This window comes from Cyrtonyx montezumae, unplaced genomic scaffold, assembly GCF_038088225.1.
Source record: "Cyrtonyx montezumae isolate F1298 unplaced genomic scaffold, pur_monq_1.0 scaffold_12, whole genome shotgun sequence".
NCBI classification, from domain to species: Eukaryota; Metazoa; Chordata; class Aves; order Galliformes; family Odontophoridae; genus Cyrtonyx; species Cyrtonyx montezumae.
Window position 1 is genome coordinate 20,650,856 of NW_027071848.1, and position 26,563 is coordinate 20,677,418.

Below are 26,563 nucleotides of genomic sequence, written 5' to 3' on the forward strand. Positions count from 1 at the left end.
TAGGTTAGATGTTAGGAGGAAGTTTTTCACTCAGAGGGTGGTGATGCACTGGAGCAGGGTGCCCAGGGAGGTCATGGATGCCCCATCCCTGGAGGCATTCAAGGCTAGGCTGGGTGTGGCTGTGGGCAGCCTGCTCTAGTGGCTGGTGACCCTGCCCATGGTAGGAAGTTGAAACTCCACGATCTTTGAGGTCCTTTTCAACCTAGGCCATTCTGTGATTCTATATAAACAAACTAAGTGTTCTCCAAAGCTCCCAATTCCCAATACCCAGAATAACTGATAAGCACCAGAATGGAAAGAGTCAGAGATCACCAGAACAAAAATGGCAACTGCAAGAACAATTCCATCAGGCAATGAGGAACTTACACTAAGGCTGCCAAGAAGATGAACTGATCTCGGTTTGGTGTCACATAGCACAAATACATTCATTTTCAATTCAGAAAGATTCGGTTAAAAAAATACAGTATATTAAATCAGGGTTTTAGTTTTGGAAGCTGCTTCACTCCTGCAGTCTTTTTAATTGGTCCTTTTGGGGGATTAACCATCTTCAGGTTTTGTGGAACACTGCATCTCCCTCTGAAATAAAACGGATGAAGTTAGTCATCAAATGCCACGTTTCCTGTAAGCTTCAAATGCTTGAAATCTGCATACTTTTTATATTAGCATAACTGATTATTATGGTGAATTAATAACCCTGAGAGGAAAAAGCAAGTATATTTCTAGTTTGGAGGGCTAGCAGAGCATTTAATTATTCTGCATTCTAAAACAATCCTCATCTTATGATTCCTGACTACTTCCTGCTATCTAAATGATGGCATCCAAAGAACACGAACAGAATACTAAACATTTGCACAAAGAGAAAGCTAATGAGACATCTTCTTCAGTTACACAATCCCAGTCAAGAAATGGAAAACCATTCCGTGTAGTCACAGTTTCAGCTCTTTGCAGGTGTGTCAGTCTGTAGATCATTCTGTGGAGTCCATGACCTTACACAGGAAACGCTGTTAGCAGATTTCTGAAGTGGTGCTTGTCACAAATACATACACCACCTACATGAAAACTACTGGAGCTGTTCTCATTTGAAATCAGTAAGAATGTAAATAAATCTCCAGGGGGGAAACAGTGATTCCACAAACTGGAAGGCTGATTCTCACCACCAAGCAGCATTCATCTCTATGCTTAGACAAAGTATCTGTTTCTCTGCTTGCTCACCACTGCAGCAGGCAGACAGCACTGTATATTGCCCTAATTGCCTAAAGGGTTTCAGTATCTTTCTCAAATAATAGGCACTCTGAAGGAAAATATGTCACAAAACCCTATTCATGACAGCCAGTGAAACATTTTGTTATGTGGTAGGAGTTGTGATGACACAATCTGTGTGAGCTTCAAATCTCTGGGCAAACAGCCAGCAAAGCTCACCCTAACACTCCCTAGCAGTCTCGAGACCGATGCATCTGCATGAAGGGAGAGCTGGTCCCACAGAAATATGGAGCTGCAGAGCTGGAGCAAAGCACACGGCAAATGTCTGAGTGGAATTCTGCACACAGCTGGATCTATGCCAGTTGCAAACTAGCAACTAGGTAGCTGCAGCCAGTGCAGTGCTGAAACTGCTAATAAGCCCTGCAATGTGCCTCAGTGCAACAGTGAGGGCTGAGAATGACATTAAATTGGCTGCTCAGAATACACAGAGGCACAAGTCATCAAAACATCCAGGCTTTTTTTTCCCAGCTGTCAGCTACCCTATTTTTTTTGGTGCACTGTGAAATAACACAGAAAAGGATCTCTACTGAACTTGTCCTCTATGTTTAGGTAGCCAGGAAAAGGAATGCAACAAAAGTTAGCCTTCATAATTATGACACAAAAATGTTAGTGTTGTTTTAATGTAAGGGTTGGGCTTCCTGTATCTGTACCTGAGGTTAAAATAAACATTAAGCACTGTTTTACAGTACGCTTTCAAATCCAGTGAATGCAGGTGGTTTCTGAAAGGCCAACAGAACCACCCTGGACAGAAAGAATCCAGATTAATCTCATGAACAATTGATTTTCAATCACACTGCCTTCTCTTAATTTGACTGAAATTGTTTCTCATTAATGTCAGCCTGAATGAACAACCTTTCAGAAGGAAATCAAAACAGAATAAAAGGAAATAAGGTAACACGGCTGTGAGAACTTTGTTACCATCGAGGGACATTTGCCTGTATCCAGTATTGCAAGTAAATGATACCAAATCCCATTCTTATCTCTATGTTCTCTACCAGGACAAAATTTGAAGTGAAAATTGTGTTGCAGGTTACAAAAGCCAATGCTTTGAGAACTAAGTCCTTTGCTACTAAGGACAATTACAAGAAAAAGAAAAAAATCCTTTGAGGTGAAGGGGGAAGAAAGGGGTGCTTTGTTACAATACCTATCTTGTGAGACTAGCAATTACAGCAAACCTCATTTTCTTTTGTTTGATACACAGAAAATAGCACAATCCCAGTGCCATTTATTTTCAGGGCAATAAAATAGTAAAATGAATTAATACGACTGCCAACACAATCACTGATCAGTGCTAACCCTCAGCAAAACTCTCTGTCTGTGTGATGATATTTAATCCAGCAAAGACAGTGAATTCTTATAGCTCTGCCTCCCTGGCCCCCTCCTTCAGCTACATTAAGCTCTGTTGGTTTAGCACTGACACGCAGCTAGGCACCACCACACTCTCTCCACAATGGAACATGGGGAGAAAATATGATTGACTTTTTTTTTGTATTGGGAAACTTCAGTTAGAAACATTAATTGATATTCAATTAAAATCCTCTTCTGGAGCACTCTGATTTTTGAAATCCTGTTATTTGATGCTTACACAGAGCGAAAGGATAAAGCAGGTAAGCAAATATGTGTACACATTTCATGCTTATAAATAACTCATTACGTTTGTAGATGTTCCTAGCACGCATTATGGATACTAGTATTAATAATATAGGTAAGCAGATTCATGGGAGAGTATTTATTGTGAGATACTGAACACACAGAAACTGCAGTAGCTCAGGAGGTATCCAAATATTTGGGAGAGTTCTGAAAGCAAACATTTCATCTGCCTGACCTTTTTTAGGCATCTACTTACTGCAGCTGGAGGCAGGATACCAGGTTCAACCCAACTTTTGTGTGATTCCTTATATTCTTTGTACATGACATTCTCAGTGTTTCTGGCTCAGATAAAAAATGTATCTCCAATTTCAAGCAATCTCACAAGCATCAAAATGAGAAATTAATTTTATTTCTTAGGGAAGGTGGGCTCCTCTAACAATAAAACAGGGAATATAAACAAAAACATACCTCAGTGTCTGCTTTTCTCCCCTGCTTGTCAGAGTGTCTGTCTTCTGCCTTTCAACAGCTTTAAGCATGGCTGAGATCTGCAACAGTGGAAATTTTACAAAAAAATAAAAGGTAAATACTTATCACAACCACAATTAATGATGTAAGGTATTTCCAAACTGTTTTTGGCCAACTACGATCTTTCTGCCACAGAGAACTTTAAGCACCTATTATGCCAATGTTTTATCAATTTTGGGAACTGAGCATGTGCCAACATTCCTTGCCATACAAAAGTATCACTATGTATTACAGTGGATAATCAGAGACTATATCATTTAAAATAGCAAGTTTTTGTCACACCGTATTCTCAGTGAGGAACCACTATGTTTCTAACATGCTTTTCTGAATGGGAAACAAAAAAATATAATGAGATAGCTGTACTTCTGAATGATTAAATCATTAATTAAGAACAGTGACTACTTAAAGTTTCACAACATGGAAATCTCTGCATACCCTGAAGGTCATGTCTACAATACCAGACATACTGATAAAAGACAGTTGTTACCCTTGGGATTGCGTTTAGCAGCATTTGGGCAGGATCAAACCAGTTGCTTCTGCTGTTCCCTAAATTGCAGTGCTCTCTCCTCATGCAGCACTTGCTTGCTTATCCAGATGCCTTTATGAGAGCTACCTCAGAGGGTCAGCTATGCCATGGACAGAAAAACAGAAAACACAGGCTTGTCTGGCTGATGTGGCACACTTGGGTGTCTAATGTGAGTAAATGGAATTTTCTCCATTTCTCCTCTTTAAAGAGATCCATCAGAAACATGCAATAAATACAAGATGATCATGACACACAATACAGCACATCCACCAGGACAACAAAGACTTTCTGAAAGCCTAGAACTAGGTTTTGGAGTAACCTACAGATGACTCGAAGTCTGGCTAAATTAAACTTTACATTTCACAAAATACATGAAGACATCCTGCCCTTGTGAGAAAAATATCCAGCACTGTAAAGAAATGTCTTGCTTCTAAGACAATGGTTTGTACTATGCTTCTAGCTGTACAATGGATTAGGCAAGCATTCCTTACCCAGTCATAGCAAACCCAGCTATAACTGAAGTAGTTTTTCTAGAGTGCTTTGCATAAAAAAGAATGGGGTCTGCATAGTTTTAACTTCTTGGAGGAAAGATTTTTTGTTTCACTCAAGGAAATCCAGTGAAGATAATGGCTAGTATCATTTACCACCTTTCTGAGCAGTGTTCTTGTGACAAGATCTTGAGATAAGTTCGAGATTCATAGATTCATAGATACATTAGGTTGGAAAGGACCTACAAGATCATCTAGTCCAACCATCCTCCTATCACCATCCCTACCCACTGAACTACTAAATCAAATCCCTCAGCACCTCATCTAAACACTTCTTGAACAGTGCTAGGGATGGTGCCTCAACCACCTCCCTAGGCAGGCCATTCCAGTGCCTGACCACTCTTTCAGAGAAAAAATGTTTCCTCAAATCTAACAACCAAGTGCTGACTGCCTTCAGTGTTGCTTTTTATTCCTAGGAATAAAAATATGACCTGTCAGTATCCAAGATTACTGTCCATAGCACTGTTTTAGCTCACAAAGTTAACTCCAGGCCCATCCTAACAAATCTGAGCCCAAACTGCATGGCAGCTTTCCAGCTGTTCCTATCCATAATAGTGCTCTTTTTCTGCAAAGAGATCCCAGTCACAAGTCAGACTGTTCTACACTACTAAAAGTTCATGATAAAAATCTGGTCTGAGAGAATGGCTATTTTGAAGATTTGCAATTGTTCGCCTTTGCTCACTTCTCCAACAAATTTCTGAATACTACCAGAAAGTGATCTGGTATTTGTGGAATCCAAATCCCAAACCAAATATTTTTCAGAATGGAATAAAACAAAAAAGCAAACCAGAGTGCACCACGAAACACCACTGCCTCCACCATGAACTCTACAATTTGTGAAGACTTCAACTTCTTTTAAAAAAAATATTTTAAATTGACTACACATTTATGGATTCAGCCAACACAAACAACAAAAGCACTCAGATAATGCATGTGCTTAAAAAAAAAAGTTAGTTGAAAAGCCAATGATAATAAAAAGAAACTGCAGCTCAGAAGCACTCCTCTCTTGTGTCTGCTGAAGGCTGCAGGAAGGATTCAAAACAAAAGAAAAAAAAACAAAGGAAATGCTTTCAGCATCTGTGAATTTTTAGCACCTATCAGTAAAACTTGCACTGTATTTGTATTCTGTTTGGTTGTTTTTGCTGTGAGCTAAAGAACAGCATAAAAATGATGAGGAAAGAAGGCCTAACAAGACGTTATATCCATTCTCTGTAATCAAGAGACTGTTACTGGACAATACTGGACAATGCATTCTGATATATTGTTATCTTTCTAACTGTACTGCTGCCAGCATTACAGCACAGACTCTAACAGTGAGATTTTAATACAACTGAAAAAGTCTAGGCTGAATGCAAATTTGCTTCTGCCTCTAATGATAAAATGAATTGTTAACAAGAAGTGCATGCCTATGTTGTTTGAAAATAACGTAAGAGCAACAGTGAAATTAAGGTCATAGCACTGAATTGTCAGAAAAAAAAAACAGATGAGCTAGTAATTATTTTGCATCCATGATGAGGATGACCACCCTTGTTCAGATTAGCAGTGTAAAAGGTAAGAGTCCAACCTAAACTGCTCACTAGGCTCTCCCTGTAGCTCAAGCATATAAACAGGGAAGTGTCTAGGAAATCCACTTCATCTAAAATAAGTGTGACAGTCTGCATCTTAAACATCCTTCTATCTCCATAGATTACAGAGGATCCCTCTGCAACTGCTTTAGTCAATGTTTGACAGTCAGAAATTTGGAGATTGGCAGATTAATCCAGAAATGATTATTTTGCCTCCAAATTATTCTGAAATCATGCAACTGATTACTGAAAATAATATACACTAGCCCCCAGTGTCCTACTTCAGCGATGTGCCAGTGCATATACCTCACTTCAAACAAGGTTTTATGCAGGTTTAACTGCTTTTCTAGGCAACCAGTACTCCTGCTATCATGTACAGTAATGAAATCACCTTTTTACGTCCTACCTTCTTCCTCCAACAGTTCCCAGCTTCAGTGTTTAATATAGAGATATTAGCAGTTATTCACATTTCCTAGGCTATTTATGGCTTTAATGATGGGAAGCTAGCTTGAGAAACTCCTTCAGATTTCCCAAAGCAGCAACGAACCACATCACTTGCCCACTGTGCAAACACATAGAAACACTGCTAATTACAGCCTTTCACTCCACTTAGATATGACAAGGAATACGTGACAATCATTCTTGAGTATCACACTAAGCTAATATTTTTACATTATTCAGAATTCATGAGTTCTTTCACAACAGGAAGCACTAGAAATCTTTACAGGTTCCCTACAGTTTATATGATCAAGTTTTATGAGTTACATAATTTGCAGTGATAACATTTAACCTCTCAGTTCATAAAAACAAGATACTTTATCCCTTATCTTGTAAGTTTAATTGTATTGTCAATCTGAGCTGGCTGGGTAGCTTGTCTTAAAAAAAAAAAAGGAAACATGAAAAAGAAGAATTCTCTTATGGTATCAATGCCACTAAAAATTTGGTTCTGTTCTTCTCAGCTGAAATGTTAAACTGCAGCACAGCTTGTCACTACTGGGTGGGCAAGCAAGTATCAGAAAACTGCTTTGTCTATTTACAAACAGACAAACTCTAGGAATCCCTCAATCCTACCTTGTTTTTGTTTTTTTATTGAGCAGCTGTTATAATGGATTTGGCAGATGAATTTAGTGGTAACAGGCTTTTACCTCATGGATCTAACAGATGCTGTTTCCCCGTTAAGGGAGCATAATGATTTTTAAAACTTACCACAGAATTTTTCTTACCTGCAAAATCTCTGAAAGATACATGCGCCGTTCATCATTAGCTTTGTGGTAAGCCTATGTTTAAAACAGACAATACAGAAAACCATTAAATAAACTACTGTGTGTCCCACACACCTTGTCTGTTTGTCAGACAGCATAACAGCTTTTGTAGATTAGATGCATACAGTGATTTACAAACCTTCGCCTCTTGTTCCAGTCTAAGTTCATAATCTTTAAGCTGATTCTGGAGACTTTTCTTCTCTTCTTTTAGTTGTTCAAGAACCTCCTTTAAGGAGCCCTGTGGTTACAGTAAATAAAACAAATATTTCCACTCTGAACAAAGACATCCCCACCACATTCCTTACTCTTCAGGCATTACTATGTGTGTCACTCCATTGGCCTCTTGTACACTTTTTGTTTATGAGGTTCAGGCTGGCACACCACAGAGATGAAAGTAATTAACCACATGCCAGAAGTATCAGTTGTGAACTATACATTTCCACTGTGTTAATACGATACCAATACAGTCTTCCATACCCATGTGCCTTGTTAGATAAGCAAAGTCCCTTTTTTTGTTTTGGTAGTGACCAGACAGAACTGCTTCTTATTTCTAAATAAAATTAACTTTTTTTTTTTTTTTTTGGTAGGAAGATTTCAGATCCCACCTGCACGCCCATTTTCAAACCACCTGGCAAGGGAGCCGTGGGACTTGCTATGGAGACATGTGGGATGTCAGTGGTAACCTCTAAGATCTTGGCTAGAATGCACTATTTTGAGGGCATCTGTCTTACACATGAAGCCATTTACTTTGGGTATAATTGAGCTGAGCTACAGTAACCATGGCAGAGTCAATTTTTGATTACTAGCACTGGGCAGTTCTTTGTAGTGCAATCAGAACACACATTCAAGTACCAGAGGAAAGTGCTTCTCATAATCTCTTTCACAAATTGATTCTCTCTATCCACTAGATACAATTTTTTTAGAAGGCTCTAACAGCAAACTATTTGTTCTAATTCCTTGCCTTGGATTATTCAAGATCAGTTTTGACCTGTTTGTTACTGTAATTATATTTAAGATAACTGCTTTTCTTCCTACCTGGTGTCACATACAGAAACTAGGAATGTCTTATTCCAACATTCATTTAACTAGGAAAGACAAACTGAGCTTTTAACAGTGGCACCTCACAAAGTAGTCCGTCCTTTCACCTAATCATCATGGTAGCCCCTTTGAAGCCTACCCGGAGCCCACTCTCACATCTGGAGAGCAGAACCATACTGGAGTGTGAAGTACTCCAGAAGCTATCTCATCACCTTGACCAATGTCAGTAATGCTTCTTTATCTGAATAGAGAAAATTTAAGATGGCATTTTCCTCTTTCACAGCTGCCTGGCAATGGCTCACAGTCAACATTGGATCAAACTGAATACCCAGATTCCAGGTGATCAGCTCTCAATTCATAACGTAATTTGTTTACTACTTTCTCAATACTTTGGTCTATGCTGCAATATTTTAATGCCATTTTTAATAATGTTGTCTTCAGTGTAATTCTTTTTTCTAAACAACATCTGCATCTCTGTTTTATTAAGTAATTAGTGTAAGGAGAAAATGCCACAATCTATAACAAGTTAAGATTATTTCTAAACCTGCTCCTGGGAGAACTCTGCTTGTATTCTCCCAGTAACCTCCTATTCACTCTTACATTTCATTTGCCTGCTATTTCCACCTTCAACAGATCTACTAGTTGTTTTCATTCTCTACAAACTATCAGCCACTTCTCTTGTCACATGGTATCTTTATCAGAAGTTATATAAAGAATTACTGTATTTATCCTGACAACAAAACTACTATCACAGAAAGTCAAAAGGTTTGCCTAGCACAAACCACTTTTAATAAATTCGTATTTCAGAAATATTAGCAGTAAAAATCTAATAATATTACATTAAAGTTTATATAAATTTGAATATGATATTCTTATTTGACAGTATTGGATGGGATTCACTCTGAGGTGAGAATATCTACATTTGAGTGACCATATGTGAACTAAGCTCCTACTAAGAGTCCTACTCAATACCACCAATGATGCTCAGAGTCATTCAGCTGAACAGCTACAAAGGGCTCCATTCAGCTGCCATGTGAAATGCTCCAGGACGTCCAAGACACCTGGATGTGACAGGTATTTTGCATGGGTTACAGGTATCCCTCTGGAGCAGCAGTAGGCTGTTCTGTACTTAATTGGCTGCAAGTCTCCGTATACATAGCTGCTCTACCCAAGATGCCTACTTAGATGAGTTCAGATATGAATCTATACCTCAGCAGACAGTATTGACAAGGTTTCCACTGCCTGTAGTAGGAATCAAAGATCTAGCTAAGCAGCAAACAACACATACAAAAAAGAAAAAGTACCCAATATCCTTGTGACAAAAATTTATTTTTTATCGTTTCTCAAGGTGACTTAATCCAAGCAGATGATAAAGAAACAACTTAAAAGCATGTAAGGTCTTTTATATCTGCTATTCACCACATCTATCTCTGTTTTGATCACTTCTGCAAAGTTTGTATCTTTAATACTTGTTATTCAGTCTAGTCTTTTTTTTCCCATTTGTCTGCTTATGCCCTCTGAGTAAAAGAAGTATCCATTTCAGGATTTTGTTTTCTTTTTTAGTTTTAATTTCTAAATCAAGCATCGTCTTAGCCAGAATAAGTGAATTCTTTCACTTTCAGTACCATCTGACCATTGCCTTAGCAATATCAGTTAATTTTTTCAGTGACTATAAGCCCATGCAAAGCTACTAACTTGGGATAGAGTGGCTGGAAAGCTGCCCAGTGAAAAAATGGAGGTATTGGCTGATAGTTGGCTGAATATGAGCCAGAAGTGTGCTCTGGTGGCCAAGAAGGCCAATGACATCCTGGCTTGCATCAGAAAGTTTGTCAGCAGGAATTGGGAAGTGATTGCCTTCCTCACACTTTAAGTGCTGTGTTCAGTTCTGGGCTCCTCACTATAAGAAAAACATCAAGGTGCTGGATCATGTCCAAAGAAGGAAAATAAAGATGAATGGTCCATAGAGAACAAGTCTTACAAGGAACGGCTTATAATGTTCCTTATAAGGAACACTGAAAGAAAGATATTATGAATCTCTCTACATGTATTTTTTCCCTCTTGATGATAGAATGGTTTGGGTTGGAAGGGAACTCAATGATCATCTAATTCCAACCTCCCTGCCACGGCCAGGGTTGCAAACATCATGTAAACATCAGATCCAGAAAGCCAGTATCTGTATATAGCTAGATCCATAGCTTACATCCTCATCTTCGGACATTAAAACATTCTATTTCTAGATCTATGAAGTGATTTATCTACCAATGGCTTCTACCAGATACCTACAAAATGTCTGAAAATCTGCCTCTTGCATCTGCCTGTTCCAAATCTCCAGTCTTCATTTTAGTATATGCAGATCATTCCATCTTTTATTCCCCTTCACATTTTTTTTCCTGTACATTGTGTTACTTATCCATCTCCAAACTTTTTTTTTTTTTCACAAAATCAATTCTGCTGTTACTGATTTCCCTAGGAATTATTTTCATAAAGTCAAGATTTTGCAGGAGCATGGCAGAAGACACAGTGCTTTTAAAATGTGTTGCCAACAGAATAACCCTTCCACTTTTCAAAAAAAAAAAAAAAAAAAAACAACAAAAAAGCAACAAAACAAACAAAAAGAAGAACCCCCCCCAAAGAACCCCCCCAAAACCAACTGAAAACATACAGAAGAGCTACTTCTTCCAAAAATGTTTCACACATGACTGATCTGTTACTATCTGTAACCTGTTGCAACAGACACACTGCAGACATGGAAAGAACTGAGTTTTTGTTTTTTTCCTCATTAAAGCCGGAGTATCTTGGATGCAGATGAAACTGTTGTCCTAATACAGAAGGCTCATGTATTCAGTACAGTCAATGCTCGCCAATTCAAGGACAGAAAGTAAACCAGTAGGCCACAGATTAAAGATCTGGCTAAATTCCACTAGGGTCATGTGCTCCTTCACTGCATCAGTCAAATAAAGAGGGTTTCAAAAAACCAGGCTAGGAAATTAATTTTCTGTCCCTCTTGACCTGACTATGTTAAAGATCACAATCATATGATAGCTTATTTTTGTACAACACATTTTGTGCCACCACAGTAAGCTGAAACACAGTAAACACAGAAGTCCGTGCTGCTCTCAAGATTTCTTCTTCATAATCCTACACTCCAGTACTTACTTCCCCTCAAGACTGCCCATCAGTTATTGAAGACAGCAAGTCTTGGTGTTGCAGCTGTTAATCACAACAAAGGTATATCCTCATGATGGGATTGGTCCAATTTCTTTGAGTTTTTTCTCAAGAGCAGACTACTTTTAGATCTTTTTTTGATTATTTTTCTTTTTTAGATCTTTTTTAGATTATTTTTCTTTAACCTTTTCAGAAGTGTTGTTTACATTTGGCTGCCAACGCAGCTGGTCTGGTGCAGATGTCTGGGCACTCATTCAGCTCTGGATCAAGGATGATATCCAGCTGTAAGCAAATGAACTGCACACTACATCACTGCTTTTGATGAGAAAGCAGACAGAAATAAGTTGATAATATGATAATATATTATCATCTGTGTGCCTCCAGAGAAATAGGAAATTGACTCCCAATTTATAGATTGGGAAAAAATCCAAAATTCAAAATTAAATGAATGAATTAGTTTTTTAAATATCAGAAAGAGACTAGTATCTAAATTACAATTCAAGCACAATTTAACATCCTGAAGTGAATTATGCAGTGTCTTATATTCTTCACACTTGTTTTTGTTGTAAAACTTGCGCAGGCATCTGAACTTTTGCTTCTTTGATTTTCCATAAGAACATGCTTAAACAATCTGCTCAGTTTTCTGCTGAAAGCCCTTATGGAGCCTCAAAGCTAAGTTTTCCAGTAGTCATGGCAGTACTGGTTGAGCTCTGATGAAGCACAGTATGATAAGCATATTCTACCCATACTACACTAGAAATTCATTCTTTTCTGCCCAACAGACTCACAATTAACTAACAAATTATATTTCAGGCTTACATTTTAGTTCTCCGCCACTGTAAGAGCTTTAATTCATAGCATATCGCATCTCGAGATTGCCCTTACTTGCTAATGTTGAAATAATTCTCAAGGCCAGGCTGTTCCATCAGTCAGGAATCAAAATTTAAAGGGATGGAGAAGGAAGAAATGACAATTGCTCCAGGTCATGTATACTTCTAGAAAGGAGACAGGACTTCAGACAATTCTTTGTAACTTTCTCACCAATTTCCCAATGGATTTCCACTTCTATTATGCACACTGTTGTGAATTCCAATCTAGCTTCTCTTCTCCCAATAAATACCTAGGAAATTAATACGGCAAACTCAGTTCCTGATTTGTGCTTCTGGGACCAGGCACCTAACAGATGCTGCAGAGCTCAGAACAGGAATACCGAAGTTTTGATGTCAATCGTGTCAGACAGATGTTCCTACTCAACTAACAAAATTCCCCGAGTCCCCAGACACTACAGAAGGCAATTTTAAAAACTGAATGAGAAAATTTCCAGTGGTATAACTTCAGAGAAATCCTAGAGACCTGCATTAGCAAAGACTGGTTATGTTAGCCCTACTGTCAAAGCAGTAAAAGGACTAGCTGAGACCTTCTTTAACTGAAGACTTACTGCACAGTGATACAAAGTCAGAAGTTGGAAACACCAGCATATGAACTCAGTCAAACCATTAAGGACTAGGTTTGTCTTTCCTGAATTCTATGAGAAGCAAGCAGAGAAAAAACTCACTGAAACAAATTCAATTCTTGATGCTTACAGTTACACAATCGACTTGGTGCTTAAAAGAGCAAAATAACACACAAGTAAATGACTTATAGAAATCGTAGCTTAAAATGTATAGTAACCCCAACTTGTAGCAGAGCTCTACAAGCTCAGAAAAGCCTCTACACAAGGAAAGGACCAGTGAGAGCTCAAGAGAAGCAAGAGTCACTCAAGCAACACCACAGTCCCACAGGAGGAAGTGTCAACAAGACTCAAGATAAATTCTTGGCCAGTTAGATAAATGTTGAAAATGATTGTTTTGAAGCCAACTGACTTTACTAATGGTATTGGTTTAGCTGAATACTGAAATATTGTCTAGGTCAGATTTATAACAGATTCTTCTACTAAGCCTTGAATAGCTGGACAATGTATTCCTAGGAAAGGAGACATAAGCTGACTAAAGGATTTAACCTAAATTTAAGATTCTTAGTCTTCATTAAGTTGCCAGTGTCAAGCCACTCTCAGCAAACTGGTAAGCCAAAAGACACACAGAGATTTTAACTGAATACTCTCTTTATGTAATGGAATGTTGCAAGGCTTAGCAAGATTCACTCTGAGGGCAATGATACATGAAGTTTTGTGTCCAGCATTGGCAAAAGCCCAAAGTTTCACAAAGGGAACATCAATTCTACAGTTCTTTTCTTCACATAATTTTCTTTTCATTCATCTGACGTTACATATTTGGCTCAGTATTTGCCAGAAAATGAAAGAGAAGGGAACTGCAGCCGAATTTCAAAGCTACCCACATAAGTTATTCTCATTCTGGATTCTTCCTTGCCCTGCTACCAGTGGCAATGGAGTTGACAATTTCTATCAATCACTGTATAACAGATGAGGTGACAAATACTGACATCATCAAGAGGCTGAAATTCGCTTTCATCAGAGATCATGCAGACTATTGATTTCCATGGCAATTTGCTCTAATTTTTCTCCACGAATTAGAACAGAAGGAATACATCTGTCAGTTGTAGGAAAAACAACAACAACAAATAACCACAAAAGATAATTCTGCAATCCATTGTACTTGACATTTTAAATCAAATTAAGTTCTGCATAGTAACTGAACTCCCCTCCTTCCAATGCAAACAGCTGAGGATCATCAGGTGATTTAGCTGAATATTTTAACATTTTAAACTCATAAAGAGCAAAATGCAACAACAAACTTTTAGCTTTACTGTAAGTGAAACTGATTTAAATTGGTATCAATAAACTCACTTAACCATAGATGATAGCAGTTACTGAAAAAGATAAAAAAAATACATAGCATAGCACATTCCTACATAAAAGATGCAATCAATATGCATGCAATAGATGCTGTAAAGGTAAAGAAAAAACTCACTGCACTTGTTTAAATGCCAAGTGCCCCCTTGTGGTTAGCATGTTCTTTATATTCGAAATAAAACAGTCCAACTGCACAAATCACAGAATCACAGATAACATTTGAGAACGCAGAGTCCTGCTTGCATCACACATTGTTAAGAACCAGGGTAAAACAAATCAGCCCAGAGATCTGCTGGAAAGTTCTGCTTCTTCCTGCATAAAGAGGTGTAGGGCGGTGCTTCCCAAATCCTTACATCAGTGATGCCCACAGCACTGTGCTATCATCTGCTGAAGTGAGAGGAGGAATTTAAAACCCAGACTTCCATTGCTGTGCTTCAGATTTAAAACAAAAGATGATGCTGAATCGGAAATGTTTTACTTAGTATCTCTTCCGAAAGGCTTGGGAAAGACCTTGAAATTCATTACACATTTTTCTTGGGATAAATCCAAGGATCCCAGTCAATTGCTAAGCAATTCCTGGAATTCCTGAACAGGCAGCAGACTGGAGAGCAGCCAGCTAATAATGTCAGTCGACTGCAAGTTTTTCCCCAATTGTTTTCTTTGAAATACAAAGTGCATTCTGCCTCTGGGAACCCACGAAGTGATTTGTGAGAAACAGTCTGCTGGTTTGTGCGGGGCTGCCAGGGGGAACTACTGATGCCAACGTGACAAAGAAAGGAAAAAACATGCAAGACAGAAAGGTCTCTTGGAGACATCCAAAACACTTGTCCCATGCCAGATGAAAGGAGTGTGACAAGGCGGCAGCCTGGGGCTATGAAACTCAAGAAACATTTAGATGGGGTGCTGAGGGATTTGATTTAGTGGTTTAGTGGGTAGGGATGGTGTTAGGAGGATGGTTGGACTAGATGATCTTGTAGGTGCTTTCCAACCTAATGTACCTATGAACCTATGGACTACAAAACTTTCTCCAAGATACTTCCAATCTTGACAATAAAGACAGGATGCCAGATCTGCTTTTCACAAAGATATGGGTGACGTAATCCAGCACAAGCAACAAGATTCATTTAACAGAGACGTGTTGAAAGAAATGTCAACATCTCCTGTGGCATTAGGAAGTGCTGATGTTCACTTCAGGCTGTTACCAACACCTACTGAGATACAACAACTTTGTGTTTTTATAAACACTGGATGCCTCTCCTGCTACACTGCCAACACCCTCTCCAGTGTGACAATGCCACACTTTCTGCTTATGGTATAAAACATATAGGAAAAACCTCGAGATTAAGGTGCTTGGATTGCTGCATGTAGTCACTCTGGTCTCAGAAAGACAGTGCTGTAAAGCTAGTATCTGGCTGCTACTGTGAGAATTTTCTCAGCTATGGTACTGGGCAGTCCTGAAAATGGTGATTTATCTCAGAAACCTTCGTTCCTTGGCTAATTTTAACTAGAGCGTTGCTAAGGCAATGCTATCGGGAGTGTGCTCTTCTGAACTGATTTTGTTGTATGCCTTCAGTATTTGCATACTAAAGCTGCTATCTAGGGATCCTCTCTAGCAGAAATGGTGAGAGAGAAAGAAGTCATTTTCCTCCTACTTACACAGGAAATGAGCAGACAGCATCTATTTCACCAAAACTCACTTCATGAAAAAAATGCCAACAAATGAATGCTTAATATGTTTAAGAGGGGCAAACAAAATTCACACTGTGTTAAGCTTCGGAGAGAAGGCATTCTTTCTGCAATTATTCCTGCAGTAGTGTATGACATTTGTATTGTTCATTGGGACATAAAAGAAATCACTGACTAAACAGTTTTCAGCATTGCAGCTCTCCTGTGCTTGTCAGCATTCAGCTTATTTTTCATCAACTCTCAGCACACAAACATAGATTTCTAAATCCTGGCTATTCAAGTTTGTGTGTTGAAGGCATTGCTTTTGCATTTACTGTCTTCTGATACCTTCATGATATTTTTGAAATAAAATAAAAGGAATCCATGAAGAATAGCTGTACATCTAAATGATGTAAGGGTGCTTTTAAGAGCAAAAAAAACATTCATCAGTGATTCTAATTCTGAAGTGAAAAGAGTGCAAGCCATCTGCAACAATTATTGCAATTTATGAGCACTGAAAATCCTTGTGCTTCCTTCTTCATAACTCCAGAATTTGCATTTGTTTTCTTCTCTTTCAGTTTTTTATAGCTCACTCACTGCCAGAGTCCCTGATGACTAATCTCTATTTCCCCTGTTGTGCTCAAAATCAAGAAAATGTTTTATCCTACCTATCTGTAAATGAGATTAATTACTCTGTGGATATGCTTTTCTCCTTCTACTGTCTACATAGGACCCTAAATGACTAGCTGAGTGAGACAAATGTCCTTACTGCCTTTGAGATATCTCCTCTATTAAATATGGCTGAAATTGGTAACGGAATTAAGAATTATTAGGGGTGCCTCTAATAACTCAAACTGCATAACTCTAACTTCTTTGGGAACACGCATTAAGAGGGCTTGCAAATGCTTTTTCATTTTCTAAATATGTTGCTCTAAATGTACTGTCTGTTGTTGCCACACTCTTGAAATGGTATCTTGCTAGAAGAATCACTTTGCTATCTTTTCACATAACTTCATATGCAACAGCATGCTGAGGACTGACTATCACACGGCACTTTTCATTTAATGCACACACATGATTTTTATATATACACCCTCAGCATTTTTACTCTGAGTGAATGTAGATTGATGCTCTCTGCTCTCTGCTTTTCTACACCCACTCATCACATCTGTTCTTTATTCTCATCTGTGGAGAAGCTAAATATTCCCCCAGGCTCCCCTGAATAACTCTCAAAAACATAAAAATGATTTTGATAAATCTTAATGCTTACACATCACAAACTGATCTGTGCGTTTTTTACAGATGTTTCATCTGCCATAACTGAAAAGAAAAAGGAGCTCTGTGTCCTACAACAGCAACTGTAAATATACACGGACTTTCCTGATAGCTTCAGTGCAAAAAAAGACAAGAAAGCCCCCAAAACACATCTACTTTCTTTCTCTCTTTCCATCTCCTGCCAATCAAAACAAGCCAAAATGAAGTTCGTTTCTAAATGTCTAAGCATTTTTTTCCACTCTTTTGCATAACAAATGTATTTGCTCTGAACTGGAAGGGTGGAAAACTGCAGGATAAAAACTCGTGGCATGGCACATGGGCTCCAGACTTCACTAAGCATCAGCGAGTGAGCCTAGGACTCTCCAAATTGTTTCCTACACTCCTTCTGGCAGTATGAATCTCACTGTTCTGCTGTCATTCCTTCCTCTACAGGAACAGTAATCAAATCTCTTAGAATGACAGCTCACAGGTGAGGAGGCAAGGCAGAATTTAGCAGGGATTAGAAATGGATTGGATTGGTGCAGCACAGCTGCTGATAAAGCTTACAGATTATATAAGTGGTAACATCTCCCTGGATGCTTGGCAAGGTAAAATTGGATTGCTAAGAGAACACTGGAAATTCGATGGAAATAAACACTTCTAATAATGCCAGTGTACACACTGTGCTCTACAGGCTGATGGGAATAACCTTGTCTGAAGCAGACTCTGCTGTAAATTTTCTAGCCCAACTATTTTTATTTTTAATATTTCCTGCTGTATTTTTAAATCAAATCCCTGAAACAGGCAAGTGGGATGTGAAGGATTTTGTTCTGCAAATTAATTAATTAAAGCAGTGGCTTTTAATTGTCTGTTTAAAAAAAAAATCCAGCCATCTTGAAAACACCATGGAGCCTAGGACAGTATTAAAACTAAAAAGAATATTTACTATCTGAAAGCCACAAATTAGATCAGAATAAGCAATCAATTATTCAAACTCTGCTTAAAATGGATAATAATTCACACTAACACAGCATGCAGACTCCTCTAGGCTCAGTGAACTCCCATTAATCTTCAGAATCTGAAGCATGGGAGTCAGACAGAGACACTTCTACTTGTGTAAGTGCATAAGAAGTTGTTTTATGCAGCTGTTGAAATGCAGCTGGTGATGTAAAAGTATATTAAGCAATAAAATGTAAACAAATATATAAAAACCCAATTTGCCCCATGTTGTAAAAAATGCATAGAACTTACTATACAGTGAGGAATTTTCCTGGGACTGTATTACAGAAAATGTAGCAGCAATTGTTGTATTTATTGTCATGTATGATACAAAACTGGGAGTAGTGCTGGATACAATGAAGGTCTTGAGGGAAACCTCATGGAGACCAATAAAACAAGTGAATATTTAAAGTCTTCCACCTGGTGAGAACTCCATGCATTGCTATATGCAGGGGAGGCTGAGAGAATTGGCATTATTCAGTGTGGAGAAAAGAAGGCTCAGGGGGATCTCACCCATGTGTATAAATATCTGATGGGATGGACAGTACAAGAAGTAATGGGCACAATCTAAAACACATGAAATTCCATCTAAACCAAGAAAACAGTTATTGTTCAAACACTGGAACACACTGCCAAGAGAAGATGAGAAGGTCCCATTTATGGAAATACTCAAAATCTCACTGGGCATGATGCCAGACAACCTGCTACAGCTGATCAGGCTCGAGTAGGGGTGTTGGACTAGACAATCACAAAGGGGTCCTATTAGCCTATGTGATTCCATAATTTTGTGATCAAGGTTTTTTTATTGATAGACCTAGTCTATCTACTGCATCTTGTACCCCTCACCATAGGTAATGTAGAATCTTCACTCAGTCAAAACATCTAATACACAATTATTCCCAATATTTAGGTCTTATATTCCCACTTCATTATTTCGTTCTATGCCTTATAAATTTATAAGCAACTGTCCAACTGAAGCAATTAAAAAGTAAACGGGACTGTTTGTTTTGGTTTTGACAGGACCAGTGATGTTTTTTGTCAAGGAATAACAAAAAAATTGCTCCATTTCTTTAATAACACCATGATTTTGATGCTTAAGCAACTAAATTCCACTGTACTCACCACAGGCATTTGGTCAAAGATGCGAACAACGGCCAACTTATCTACAAATAAGCAGAAGGTGCAATTCAGTGATTTCATTCAACATATAATCATTAATTCTACCGAAAAACAATTATGAATATACACGTCTACCTGTTGGATTTCCACGAATAAGCTCCACCTTGTTTTTAAGAATATTAATTTGCCTTTCCAGCTGTCTATTCAATTCTACTTGCACCTCGTATCTGGTTTTCCACTCATTACCTTAAAAACAAACACAGGGTTATTCTGTTTCCCAGACTGTTTCGTGTTATTTCAAGTAGAAGTTAACATTTATTTTTTTTTTCAGATTGCTCTTATTTTTTTTTCCTGGAGCCTGAGCAGGTCTGCAGTTAGTCATCCTCATAATGAGGAAGTATTCATTTGAATTACAAAAGAGCTTGAAAATATAGATCAAGGGATTTTTTTTTCCACGGGGCTTAGTGTGTCCAGAATATTAACCAACTCTATGAATTCATCTCTTCTGTTATTTCTTTAATAATGAACACGAAAAAGCTAACATGCAGCATTTAGTACTCCATAATTTCACAGCTTTCATTTCATATTGAAGTCCCTTAATTTTTCACATTTCACATCTATAAAAGCCATTCTTGAAAAGGGAAAACTAATATTCTTAAATAAAAGTTTGTATCTCTGTAGAGTCCACCAAAACCAACTTGTTGTGTTACCTATTCAATTAGTAAGATGCTGTTGCAACTCACTTACCTTCATCTTCAACACTGCTAAGCTTTTTTTCCAGCTGCGTTACTGTTTTTCTCAATTCAAATATTGAATTTTCAAGCATTTGCCTGTGGTATTTAGAAAAGTCAATAAAATTGATTTGCATTAATCTAATTATTAAAAAAAAAGAAAAAGGACTAAATAAAATATATTTACAGCTCAAAATGCAGCAAAACAGAATACAAAAGCAGATTACTTCATATCAAGTCATATAGATTTCCAAAACTAAGGCCAACTTGAGATCTTTCAAATGAACAGAGAACATCACTTTACAAATTGGAAATTGCTTTAAAACACAAATATGATAATTAAAATAACTAAGATGTATTTTGAACCTTAGCCTAGTTTGTTAAAATATGCAAGACAGAAAACCAATGTGTGTTCTATTTATTGGTGTGTTGTTTAAGGGAAGCCTTCACGTCAATATAGGTCTTCCTGTTCTGAACACACTCGTGAGAAATGTTCTTCAAGAAACAGTAAGCTCTATTATTAATATTTTTTTTTTACATTGGCTCTGGCATCAGAACAGTATCATCTATTTCTCGTCTCACAATCACATTCAGTTAACAGAATTTTATTTTCCATAGCTTGGAATATCAGTTTCAACTGAAAGCTACAGCAACAGAAGCAGACCAACCTATCTTCACAAGCAGAAGAGAGAGGCCTTGAATGGGGAGGGAATGAAAAACTGAAAAATCATAGAAATGTAAAGGAAATAAAATAAGCAGAAGGATAATTAAAGGTAATTCAGGTAAGAATTCAGTGCAAGAAACACACTGAGTCACAATTAGACAGAAATCTCCCATAACCAAATAGAACTGGGACTTCCAATCTCTCGTTGCTCTAATGCTGCTCTTCCCTGCCAACTTTAAATTAGAGAGGGGGGACACAGGTAAAGAAGTAATGAAAGTACAGGGCAGCATAATGGATACAAAAAAGATTGTGGTGAAAATCTCACCAAAGATAGAGTTGAAGCACGAGTCAAAAAGCTTAGATCCAAGAAAATTGGAGGAAATCTGATCATTACTGCTTATTTGTTCCCACTCCAAATGGCAAAGACAGGCAGCTAAGAAGGAAGACAAAATCTTATTATATCACTGGCATATTTTCAACACAAATAGATAGCATTTCCTTACAGCAGATTTCTATTAACCTTTCAGTGTTTGTAAAAGATGAAGTTGTGATGACGGCAAGTCTTAAAATGGCAATTTTGGAAGGAAATAACATCTGGAGTTAGACACAGGCAAAGATGTAAATAGGGTTGAGCTATATCCAAATGAGATTAATTTTCCTCTTAAAGAAAATTCTGCGTGCTCAGATGGATAGCATGGAAAGAATGAGTCCTTCAAACACTGATGGTTTCAGTTTTTAAGTTCTGTCATTATTTGAAGACTATACATAACATCTCTTACAGCATGAGTTAGATTTTATTCCTCCTTGTTGCACGATTAGCAAAGTCACAAACCAACTTACAATTATATCCCTTCCTGATTAAAATGTACACTGAAACTTGGAGGTATCAGGCTGTAATTACCAGGAGAAAATCTTTTTTTCATTTGGAAATGAAAATCGTTCTCTTTAAAAAATTAATTATTAGTAAACATTTAGTATTCCAATAGTAACTAGAATGTAGCCAGGGTAGCAACTCTCTATTTACTCAGTGTAATGTACAGTCAACTATGCCCTCTGTACTGAGAGAGAAGGGGTGTAAGAAATAAATCACTTTGACCAACTCGGTAAATACTTCAGCTTACTATTGTACTGAGAATACTTGGAGGAGGTATTTCTAATTGTGATAGGAAACAACAGGCCAAACCACTTGTCTGTTACTGGGAATGTAAAACAGCTCTGTGCAGCTGTCTGCCCTCAGCCTTCGGTTTTACTTAAAAGGGACAATGACACTGGTGTGATTTTATCAATAGCTTCACATTTATAAATAATTAGACAAATTCAAGGCCCATGATTTTTTCCTGCATCACTGGACAACCGACAGTCATCACAGAAGAAACACCATAAACCCTGGAAACCCCTAAGGGTTGCTCATCAAGCAAATTTAATGACATCCACAAATACTAAACAAAATGAGGAAGGCTCTTGTGAAGGAGAAGAATGTTGCAGCTCAGGTAAGAGGACTGCGATTGAAAATTCAGACAGAAATTTGCTGAGCTTCCTTTGAAGACATTTTACAGGTGTTATTTTGCCTGAATGTTTTCTTAGGACAAAAACCATTTTCCTGCACTTTTTGTTATCCACATCTCGGTAAAAGACTGCCTGAAGCCATTTTGTTCACTGGAGAGAGACCAGAGGCACATTACAGGAGGAGCTTAAGGCAAATTATTAATTCTAGGGCTCCAGCCCTACAACAAAGCAGACCTTTACTGGTTCCTGTACAAGACAAAACACACAGATGCGTTCAGAATCTATGAACAAAGCAAATTATACTACTCTTTACAAAAGGCACCACAGGGAAGAGCATGTATAGCACTGAAAGCTCCAGGCACTGTCAGTCAGTGGTATGCCAGGCAAATCCTACAACTCTCCTTGTCTGAAAAGCCACAGAAGCTGAAATCTCAAAGTGGAATCCTCACATGCAACTCTATTGACCCTAGTAAATCGACAGAGTAAGCTGACATGCTTAAGTGTATGGCTTAAAGACCTCTGTCTATTAAGAAGTATAATGCAGTATTATGCTTTCTCTCTATCTCGGGAACATTTGTCACGACAGTTCCCAAACAGAACTTGTGCTAAATCTCAATTACAGTAATTCAGAGTCAGATTAAGTTATTGACTTTCATTAAAGCCTTTCAAAGCATTATATCCACAATCGCTGAGAATCAGCAGGTACTTAGGTAAAGACCCTTTACTGACATGGATGATTCAATTTACTCTTTGAAGCAAAAATCCCTTCTTAAATGAGAGTGGTAGGTGGGCTGTTAGCAAACTGTCTGAGTGGAACAATAATCAAGTAAGCCAGCAAAGGGATGAAAAGGGTGAGACTGCTCTTGGGAATGCCTACATCTATCTGCAAGCCCAGTCATCCTCAGCTTTCTTTATATTCAATGGAGAGAAACTTCTCAGGATGTGAGTCATCTCCTTCTAAAGCTATCAACCAAAGTAGGTCAGATGAATCACACCTTAAAGCCTTCTGTATTCACTGACAACACAGGCGCCTGGTTCAGATGTTGATTTCTAACAACCCTGGTTGCCAACAGTTGAATAAATAACAATACAATAATGGCACTGTTTGTACACACAAGATAAACATGGGACATAAATGCAGAATATGCCAGGAGCAGCAGGCTTTTCACTGTGCTATTGAAATAGGGACTTTTGTTAAATACATTTATTTTTTGTTAGAGCAGCACAGAAGATGCAGCTTTGGGCCAGAGCTGCAGAACATTCTGAAGGATATCAGCAAGAACTTGAGGTGCATAAAATACCCAGGCTTTCAATAGTAAAAACGATAATAAATCAAAGCAGTGAGATGAAGTCAATACCAGTCAGCTTTTTATTTGGGCACCTATAACAAAACGGTGTGCCTGGTAAAAAAAAGTTGGTGTTTGCCCTGGATAACGTCTGTTTTACACACACTACTTACCACTCAGTAAAATACAATTCCATGACCTTTGCTTACACACAGCTGCAAGCATGACCACCATTCTGACCACACTGACTCTATGGTAATAAATTCCAGCTGCCCGTTCCCACTAGAGGATCAACATTTCATGAGGTACAACTGCAGGAATAGCTTGCAGAGAACCTTCACCTGGAGACTGAAATAAACACAGTCCAGGGAAAAAATAGGCCTGGAACTCAAAATCCCTGGAATTCCATGCAAGGGAACATTAATGCTGTTAACATCAAACCTTTTAGTTGGAACCCTGAAACGCTTGCTGCTTAAAGCTGTAACACACGGCCATCTCTGCAGAACTACGCAAGCAAGATGTTTCAGGGAGTTACTGGCAGGGAAATCTGGCTTTCCAGCTCTACTCCACACTGGAAAGAAATGTGTGTTGCCATCACCTCAGCACCCATTCCCTTCTCCCCACCGAACAGGCATCACTCCTCCAAGCCCTGTTCTGTCCCACAAACCAGTCCCTACCCCACGCCAGCTCCCACTCCCAGCCCCATTCCCCTGCCCGCCCACTGCCGGCTTCACTCTAGCTGCAATTACCTCAGGCTCCTCATGCCAGCCCCAGCCCCCTGACCCGCTACAGCCCACCACAGCAACTTCTTGCAATCCCAGATTTCCACACTCCCCCGAACCCCAAAGCACTCTTTTCAATCCCCACAGGTGCAGACGCACTGCGGGACCTCCCTCACGGACCCGTGCAACGTCACCCGCCATTTTGCTGCCCCTCTTCCCCGGGAGCCTTCAGCCGCAACCCCGTCACTCACTGCCTCCGCCTCTCCCGCCCCAGCTCCAGCTCCAGCCCTTCGGGGTCGCCGCGCTCCCCCATGGTTCCCCGCTTGGGAGCGGCCGCTGTGTGCCCGGCGACCGCCAGAGGGAGCGGCCGTGGTGCTTGCTCTCCTGCTTCTTAAGGCGAAGCTTCACGAGGCCGACTGCGTTAATCGCACTGCTTAGTGCTGCCTGGCGGCACCTCGGTCTCCGTGTGCCAGCTCCGACATTCACATGACTACTCAGCAGCCTCATAGAAGTCATGAAGGCCAGAAGTTTCAGGTGGTTAGCGACCTGAAGTGGTTCACCAGCTGCTCAGAAAAGCACCGCTTGATGAAAGAGACAGTGTGAAACTGGGAGAGATTGGTGCGTGTCCGTCATGGGACCAGGCACTGACAGGAGAAATGATCTGTGCCCTTTCTGGGGAAGACTGGCTGTAATTCTGCCTTACTGGCATGCTATGAAATTAACAAAGGCTCTCGTTTTTCATTTACTTCTATTGCACAATCAGCAAGCCATGTGTAGCAGCCCTCAAGCTTGTTAGGTAAGACGTACTGCTTCCAAGTTTCAAACAAGAGTTATATTTTATCATTACTTTAATGTAGCCAAAACCAGCGTTGGCATCTAAAAGTCAGCTCTGAAATTATGTGAATTTTGGCTCTAAGACTTGTGACATTGGGATGGGCCAATCTGTTTTCTTGCTGATACTGAAATGGCAGGGTCCTGATCCTCCTGTTTAGCTGCACACGTCAGCTGCCTACCTTATGCCAGTGCTGGAAATTGTCAGTCTTGTCTTTGAGCCAGTTCCATTTGCTAATTAACCCAGCAGAAAACCAGGAGGTGGAGAGGCGAGAAGCAGACTGATACCTGCTGGATTAGTGATCCAGTAGGATCTAATGTATGGGGGTAGAACAATAGGATAGAGAGTATGAAACCTTACTATAGGACAAAAAGTCATTTTAATTTGTCTGGTATATATTCGGGGTGTGTGTGATTTTTTTTGACAGTTTTGACTTAGAAATGATGCTATTATCTAATCAGTGAATTATCACTTGATTTATAGATTGAATGCAAAATTGTCTGCTATCTGATCAAGAAACAAAAATTCAGAGAAATAGTGTACTGCAACTGCATTCAAATTTAGCTGATTATTTTGCCTTCAGCATTTACTGAATGCTATATTTTCAAAACACATATTGCAAATTCATTCCGTACCAAACCAACAGTTTCAGTATTAACTTGGACCTAGGTTAGCATTCATATCAAATTCAGTGTTACTGCCTGCAATACTAAAATCTTAACAACAAGAATGTTAACCAGATCCATTTTCCTTGCTCTGAATTTTTTGCCAAAAATTATTTCAAGAATGTAACCAGCCTATGCAGACTGCTCAGAATGAGCCATAGAATCACAAGAAAGTCTCTGAGGCTGTATCCTGGCCACAGTGTACTTTCTGGCCATGGAAGAAACATGGAAGTTTCCTCTATTTCTTTATTTCAGGTAAGAGATGTATGGATAGCTGTAAGTATTTTAGTTGTTTTCAGGCTTTCACTTTCTTTTCAGACTAAAATTTTCAGTGACTATAAGAGAAGGTAGAAAACTTGCTCACAACACAATGCGGTTCAAAAAAAAAAAAGTTACAGTTAAAGACATATCTTCAGATTATGTGAAGGCAATAGATGGCAAGGATTGCTTAAAAACAAGGTAGACCAGCTGTTGAAGGTAAACATTTGAATTAGAACAGATTAATTTTGACAGAGAATTAAATTTAGTTATTTCAAGTAGCACCAAAATATTAGGGTCTGATGGTACGACAACTGCATGGACAAGGGGAAACATAGGAGAGTACTGTATATTTTGACTTTACCAAGCACTTTAATATAATCTCCTGTAATTCCTTTACAGACAAATTGTTGAGATTGGATAACTGGAAAATAATGTTGGTGGAAAGCTGGCTGCACCATCAGTCTTGAAGTACGGTGGTCAGCAGTATGACTGGTTGTTGCTGGGATCACTATGCGAGCCAGTACCACTCAGCTCTTTACTAACAACCTGGAATTCAGGCCGGAGCACACTC

The 26,563-nt window shown here is 38.8% G+C and overlaps 1 protein-coding gene across 1 annotated transcript; it reads right to left on the bottom strand.

The window, feature by feature from the left end:
- Positions 1 to 473: 473 nt before the first annotated feature.
- CCDC169 (coiled-coil domain containing 169) lies at positions 474 to 24,547 on the bottom strand. The gene is made up of 8 exons (XM_065730364.1): positions 24,486 to 24,547; positions 20,073 to 20,155; positions 19,461 to 19,571; positions 19,329 to 19,369; positions 7,416 to 7,514; positions 7,238 to 7,291; positions 3,319 to 3,395; positions 474 to 576 (listed from the first exon to the last, which is right to left on the bottom strand). Exons 1-8 carry the CDS (start codon positions 24,545 to 24,547, stop codon positions 474 to 476), a joined length of 630 nt encoding a protein of 209 aa, XP_065586436.1.
- Positions 24,548 to 26,563: the final 2,016 nt, after the last annotated feature.